The sequence below is a fragment of the Enhydra lutris genome, unplaced genomic scaffold (assembly GCF_002288905.1).
Source record: "Enhydra lutris kenyoni isolate GAN:26980312 unplaced genomic scaffold, ASM228890v2 scaffoldscaffold25, whole genome shotgun sequence".
NCBI lineage: Eukaryota > Metazoa > Chordata > Mammalia > Carnivora > Mustelidae > Enhydra > Enhydra lutris.
The window spans coordinates 18,036,073-18,043,940 of NW_019154109.1; the positions used below are offsets into that span (position 1 = coordinate 18,036,073).

Sequence of the window (7,868 nt, forward strand, 5' to 3'; positions counted from 1 at the left end):
GCAACAAAAAAGACTTTCTTATTTAGGACAAAAGTTTAAATATATATATATATGTATATATACATACCTACATATATATAAGAGTAATTATTTAACTTCAATGGTAAAATTTTCCCAATAATGTTACCCAGAAGATAAAAAGGGTGAATCAAGATCCAGAATTCAAGACTGGGAAAGTTTTAGAATTGATAATAAAAATCAAAACTATTTAGAGAAAATAATTATGTAAAAATAATTATATAATAATTTATAATGAAACATTGAAAATGGCAGGTAAGAAGGTCAAGGAAAGTAACAGTACACTGGATTCATACATAAAACAGGAAGTCATGAAAAAAAAGAGAAAGATAGCACTAACCCACCAATAGCATTAATAGGACAAATAGCATTTAACTTTAGAAATCACTACAGAAGAGGGGCGCCTGGGTGGCTCAGTGGGTTAAGCCGCTGCCTTCGGCTCAGGTCATGATCTCAGGGTCCTGGGATCGAGTCCTGCATCCGGCTCTCTGCTCAGCGGGGAGCCTGCTTCTCTCTCTCTCTCTCTCTCTCTCTCTCTCTCTGCCTGCCTCTCCATCTACTTGTGATCTCTCTCTGTCAAATAAATAAAATAAAAATCTTAAAAAAAAAAAAAAGAAATCACTACAGAAGATAAAGTTAGCATTCACCAACACCCATGTCTTTTCTCTTTTTGTCAAATAGCCAGAATATATTTTCTGGGCTTCTTGCATCTGGGTAAAGTCATGCGACCAGTTTGTGCTCTTTTTAGAGCAATTGGCCATTTCTGACTGTCTTTAGTTTTCCCACCTGGAGGACTTGAAGGCCCAAGGGAATAGTGCATCTACTAGATGGAAGGAGCCAAGGTCCTTAAGCCACCCCAGAGAGTTTAGAAGGGGTAAGGAAGAGTTACAGAAATCTCAGATTTCTGGTTTTGGTTTCTGGGTGGATCTCATTACATAAAATAGAAAACATAGGAGTAAAAAAAAAGAAAACATAGGAGTAATTATGGGATGGACACTTGTTCCACTTGGGACTTCTTGAATTTGAAGTGTTTTTCTGGCCACCAGGTGGACTTAGACATCAAAGTGTGAACATCTGAGCTAGAGTTACATGATTTGGAGCTGTTCATGCTAGCAGGTGTTTGAAACAACAAAAAACATTTGTTAAATTTGTTCAGATATTCTAATCCTATGATGTGCAACCCATATTTGCTAGATTGAATAAATTTATCTGAGTACAGGTGTTCCTCTAACTGTAGTGTATCAATCAGGCCACCTCAGTAAGTTGAAGAAGACGGTTATAAACTTTGGACATAATTTTTGCTATTAAATGACATTTTGGGTGGTAATCTCTATATATTGGTCAGAAATGTGATCTTAGCTGTAACAGTTCTCAAATATACAAGAGTTTCCTCTCCTTTGTAATAGATTCCCAAGTAATTTAAAACAGTTGTTAAGTGAGCTAGCTGAAAGTCCTCTTGCTAAAGCACTTAGGTAATGCTCCTCACACGCTGTTGGATTATTTTTAGAGATTACTATTAAAGATTTTATTTATTTATTTATTTGACATTATTTGACAGAGAGAGGGAACACACAAGCAGGGGGAGCAGCAGGCAGGGGGAGAAGTTCTTCCCACTGAGCAAGGAGCCCAACGTGGGGTTCGATCCCAGGACCATGGGGTCATAACCTAAGCCAGAGGCAGACACTTAACCAAGTGAGTGACAGAGGCACCCCTACAGATTACTATTAATGTCAATTACATCCTCTAGATTTTTAGCATCTACATTAGGGTCAGCCAATGATGGTCCATGGGCAAAATCTGGCCTCTAGGTCAAATGTGACCTGCCACCTGGTTATAATAATCTGCAAGCTAAGCATGGTTTTTACATTTTTTAAATGGCTAGGGAAAAAAGATCAAAAGAATAGTATTTTGTGACATGTGAAAATTATATGAAAATTTTATCTCCGTGTCCGTAATAAATTGTTCCTGGAACACAGCTATGCTTGTGTAGGTGTCATCTATTGCTGTGTTTGTGCTCCAATGGCAAAGTTAAGCCGTTACCACATAGACTATACATAGCACGCAAACCTGAAGTATTTACTATCTGGCATTTTACAAAAACATCTGTGGCCTGATCTAGAGCAATTACAGCGAACCACTCCATTCAATAGGTGTCCAGATTTGTCTAGGATTGACTTCTTTAGCCGCATCTCTCATTAGTAGGCTCCTTGGGAGGAGGTAATTTTGTTCAAATGTAAAAACTTGGAAGGATCCCATTAAGGTTATTTTATAATAGAAGTGTATCTTGCTCATAGATTCTCAAATCAGTGTTCAATTTCCCAAGTTCAACATGCAGAGCTTTGTGTTATTAACCAAACACTTCTTGGAAAATGTGAGGAACCAAAACTACTTCTTGTGGGGCACCTGGCTGACTCAGTCAGTATAGCATGAGACTCTTGATCCTTGGGTTGTGAATTCGAATCCTACGTTGAGGGTAGAGTTAAAAAAAAATTTTTTTTTTAAATCAAATTACTTCCTTAAAAAATTCTTTACTCAGGCCACCTGGGTGGCTCAGTGGGTTAAGCTGCTGCCTTCGGATCAGGTCATGATCTCAGGGTCCTGGGATTGAGCCATCGGGCTCTCTGCTCAGCAGGGAGCCTGCTTGCCCCTCTCTCTCTGCCTGCCTCTCTGCCTACTTGTGATCTCTGTCTGTCAAATGAATAAATAAAATCTTTAAAAAAAAAATTCTTTACTCTGCAAGAGAAAATTGCTTACATAAAGAAGTGATCCAAGCCAGGCTCCTTATCTTTCCCAAAAAGATTTCTCATGCCTTCTATCTAATTTATGCATAGTCAGAAACAAACACCTGTATTTAGGAAATCCTCCCAGCTACTTAGTCTTTCATTGTGTTCCAACTCCTATCAATAGCCTGCCAGAGAAAATTGTATTTAAAGGAAATTGTATATGAGATATGTTAATTACTCATCATGCTATATTAAGCAATAGAAACAGGATAGATAATTCTGCTCCTTAAGTGAATTCATATGGGCAAACAGGGACTGAGAGAGTTAACTGAACTGTGGTAACCAAGAGGCACTGATAAAAGTTGACTTAAATAAAACAGATGTTAATTTATATCTCACATAATAGCCCCCAAATGAGTGAATTGGATGGTGCTCTATTTCAACAGCCCAGGTTCCTTTTCTTATGTGGTTTGGCTCTTTTAGGGTGTCGTCCATGTCTGCAGAGTTGAAACTGAGAAAACTGCCATGTTTACGTTCCATCCAGGGAAATTATGAAGAGAGAACAGAAAGAGACATAGCTAATGTGTTGTGCTTATGACACCAAAAGACATACATCATCTCTTTTCACATTTTATTGGTACAAACATAGGCGCAAGGCCATGACTAACTCCAAGGCTGGTAAGTGTGTGCAGTGTCTAGGTGGATGGGCATGGGGAACACCACCTTCAAGGGGGAGGGGGTAGGAAATGATACTATGCAATGGCTGGTGGTTCTACCTTTCAGTCAAGTTAGATCATTATAAAGCTACATCTCCTCTTTGTCTATATTCAACTCACCATAGAAAATCTTTTATCTGAATGCCATGACCAAATTTTTATTAGAAAAGGCTTTCCAATTTTTTTTCTTTTGTAAAATTGCTATTGACAACACTGTCAACATTTTAGAGACACAGTAATACTTTATACTGATACTAAATGATTATTAAGTTCTAAACATATATTATCTCATTTCATTCCTATCACAACATTTTAAAGATATTGGATGAGGAAACCAGGATTCAGTGAGGTTAAGTGGCTTGCTTTAGTCCTAGTGCTAAGAAAACACTGGGACTGGGATCCAAACTCAGGTTTCCCTGATTCCAAAGTTTATTTTTTAAAATCATCCCTTCATAAGGCTTCATAGGAATTTGTAATTTTCCTAGTTAGGAGAATTTGAAACAGTGAGAATAGATGGAATCACCCACAGGAGAACTGGAGTGTTCTCCTGTGGGTTCTGAAAAAAATTTCACCCAATCATTTGATTTTTCAAATCAATCCCCAAATCATCATCTTTATGCAAAATCTTCTAATTGTTAAATGTTGGAAAAATATTATTTAAGAAAAATACTATAGGCAAAACAGTGTAGGGGGGATGGGGAAGTAAATGTGGTCTGTGTGCTGCCAGTTTGCTATATGAACCCTAAAAAGGAACTGAAGGAATGTGGGGATGCTTTTACCTCACGTGAGACCACACAGTGAAGCAAACATTCAAAGTGAGTCCTTCTAAAATGCTCAACAACATTCCTGTCAATCTGTGGTTAGTAAAAATTTACCAGAAATACACAGCTATCAAAATGGTATCCATGGGGAGGTTACAGTTAAGACAGAATATGGTTTTTTAAAAATACATTTTTATGTTTTTTTGAAAGGCAATCTTTAATAAGTAAATATTTATAAATGTATCCAATTGATTTTCATCCTATAGTTTTGTGCCTTTTAGCATATTCAACAATGTGCCAAACATATCCAGGAAACCAAGGAAACAAATTAAAATTGCAAAAAAGAGGTGGCCCTATCACAGAGGAGTGACTAGTTAATTTACTTAGGCTAGCAGGTTGCACGAAGGAAGAAAATGATAATGCAACAAGCTTTGGGAGAGCTGACCCTCTTCTGAGAGTTAACCTTTGTGCTCACAAATAGTTATCTGAAATATTTCTAAGGTATGAATGGAAATAACAGCAGATTGCATTACCTACATCCCGAAGGTCAGAGGTTCAGATTACCAAGGTAATGAAACTTCAGCGAGCTGCTGCAGATCTATTAGGTTTGTCAGTTTTTATAAGCACGCTTACTTCAGGCATGCAATTATAACATAAAGGACCTATACTGGCAAAAATTCAGCAGCTGGATCTTAACAGCAGTATTCAAATGTCAGATGAGGGGGAGGACATCCACCTTTATGAGCAGGCTTTTAAGATGAGTCAGGTGGTGAGGGTAAAGTAGAGAGGAAGAGGGAGATGAATGCAAATATATCAGACATAAAAATCTATCTCCAGATAAAAACTTTGTATTTTTTCCAGAGGTGTCTCAGAGGGTAATCATAAGCATCAATTAATTTCCATTCTTCCATTTAAATGGCTTAAGAGATCCCAACAGAGGTGACACAGATTATTAGAAACCAGCAACTTTATAAAAACCCTAGGGTGATAGTCTTCTGTAAAAATGGGTTATTTAGTGGCAACGTAGATCAACAGAGCAGGTACAGATTTTAATTTACCGTTAATGTCACCTAATCCTGGTTTTAATTCACAACTGATAAAATATAACATGGAGGCAAATCCACTCAGATGTTCTAAATGGAACAGGAAGCATGTCTTAGGCTGGCACAAAACTCAAAGGCTGAATGAAAATCACGTGATTACTATTCCCTAGTCATCCCCGGCCAAGAGTAGTTTTACAGCTATGCAGACTCTAACCATAGATGGTTACCCTAGCAGGTACAGTTCTCTTTCATGAGACAAACATTTCACTTGGGGATTTGTGAATCAGATGTTTCTCGATATGTGGTACTATTCTAGCAAGTTTTGATTCAACTATTTGCCAGATCTTAAGTGGTACTTCTAAGAATGGTTACAAGACCTATTCCCATGATAAATTCATTGTTGTTCTCTAATGGTGATAACGGATGACTACAAATTAAAAGGTCTGCTGTTAAATGCTATTCTGCGGGCCAACAAGATCTGAAATATCAGTTTTTGTGTTTCTAAAGTTTCAGGAGCGGATTAGATCCATCTGTAAGCTCTTCTAACTGCCCATAAAGGTGTGATCTGAATAGGGTCAGGGCGAGGCCCCTGCATTTATTGAAGCAAGCCCAGTGGTGATGTCCAGGTTCCATTTTCCTTTGTGAAGTTGGAATTCTATCTACAACCAGCGCTGAAGATGATTCACTCGGAAAAATCCCTCATATGACTGCAATCCTGTCAATGGTTCTTGCTAATAAGTACTGAGTTACAAGATGGGGGTGGGGGCAGAGCTTTCTGTGGGAAAGTGCACAGGATTGCATTCTAGCAAATTAATACACGGCCATTTCTATCACAACTGGTTGGTGTGACAGAAATTACTTTCCCAACCAAAAGGAATGGAAGAGGACGAGAAGGCCCAAGAAGGATGTCAAAGTAGGGAGAGAGAATCTGGCTCTGAAGAGTAGCACAAGCATCTCAGATTTTTGTTGTTTTTATTTTTTAATGCATCCAATTTAAATTCATGCTAAGGGGAACTAAAGACATGAGAAGCTGACTTACTTGGTTTAGCCCATGTCACATCTATGGCAGTGTGGTTAAGAACGGTTGCAGTGAGGTTGGTGCCCCTCTTTGGAAGACCAGCTAATGTTGTCACGGTAGCTCCTTGGCTCGGTGTAAAACCCACGCTGTTGTGTACAAACACCTTATACTCATACGTCGTAAACCTGAAAGGTCATTTTTCAAAAAGTCATTACAAATTTCTCTTTTAAGGAAACACACACACACACACACACACATTGCTTTTCCCTTACAAAATACAGTATGCCCAAAATGCACAATATTCTGTTTCCCCCTACAGAAGAGAATTATCTTCTTTTTCCTCCCTCCACAAAAAACATGCCACTATCTTTGTAGCTCTGGAGGCTTCACCACAGTGTCAGGGAAAATATTTTATTAGGAATGCTAAAGCAAATAACCGCTATTTAAAACAAATGTGGTTTATCGTTTTCTCACTCTTACTGTTTTCGGAAGTGGTAAGGATTACAGCTCAATTCAAGATGCAATTACAAACCTGGCAACAGGCCAGCGTTCTATCTGAATTTGATCCAGACAGTTTTATGCTCTTCTTTTGGGAAACTCATCCATTTTCAAATATCAGAATCCCTCATCACCATTTTCTTCCTACACCTATCCTTCCATCCCATAATCTCATTGGAAGACTGATAAACCCCTAAATTAAATCGTAACTGTGACCAAAGGGTACAACATTCTCCCGCCGAGAGTTTTGCTACAGCGAGCTGCATTTTGCTATCGTGTGAACATATTTACTTGAATCAATACAGTGGAAACTGAATATTGCTTTGCAGAAGGAGAAAACTAGACATGGGGATGTGAGATGATGAAGACTTCCCAAGTCATATATTAAATCAATGATAAAGTAAAGCCATCATTTTTTTTTTAATCCTTTTTGGCTCTTTCAGGCAAAAGACTATCATGCTTTCTTCATTTGGTTCAAAACTGCCCAGATAGGAAAATGCTATTTATAGACACAGTCAGGCTTTGTGTGGACAATGGCTTAGACCATGAAATTTGCTTAACATGTTGCACAACACATCACTATCCCTGGGGTCATCCAGAACGCAGGGCATATGCTGGCCTTAGATCATCATCACCTTTTTTGGGTTTACGATGTCATCCAAGACACCCTGCATCCAATGCAGGGCCCATGGAATGTGTCTCAATAAGTCACAACTTATCAGGCTTGACAAAGGGGGGATGCCATTTACAGGGTCGTGTCAAATAATTCTGCCAGGATTCTCACAGCATTTTGCTGCCACCTATATTGAAGTCTGCTTCTACTGCTTGTTGAAGTCATCTTGTTTTTCACTCATGGTCCAAAGATATTTTTGCAGGGCTGTAACTCAGCCACATGTAAGGTGTTGGTCTGTTGTAGTGGTGGGTAAAGACAGTGATTTCTTTGAGGCTATTTACCTATTTCTCCCAAATAAGTACTAGCATCAAATTTTCTACATTTGTTTGCTTTACCCTTTCTTCTTGCACCTTATTTTCTTTCTTTCTTTCTTTCTTTCTTTCTTTCTTTCTTTCTTTCTTTCTTTCTTTCTTTCTTT

At 38.3% G+C, this 7,868-nt stretch overlaps 1 protein-coding gene across 1 annotated transcript in view; it reads right to left on the reverse strand.

Annotated features, from left to right (window-relative positions):
* Positions 1-7,868, reverse strand: part of LOC111151119 (usherin) — a 680,307-nt gene that overhangs the window by 210,259 nt on the left and 462,180 nt on the right. The window contains exon 43 of the mRNA XM_022508904.1: positions 6,301-6,464. Coding sequence (XP_022364612.1) covers positions 6,301-6,464 — 164 coding nt within the window. The remainder of the gene's footprint in view (positions 1-6,300; positions 6,465-7,868) is intronic.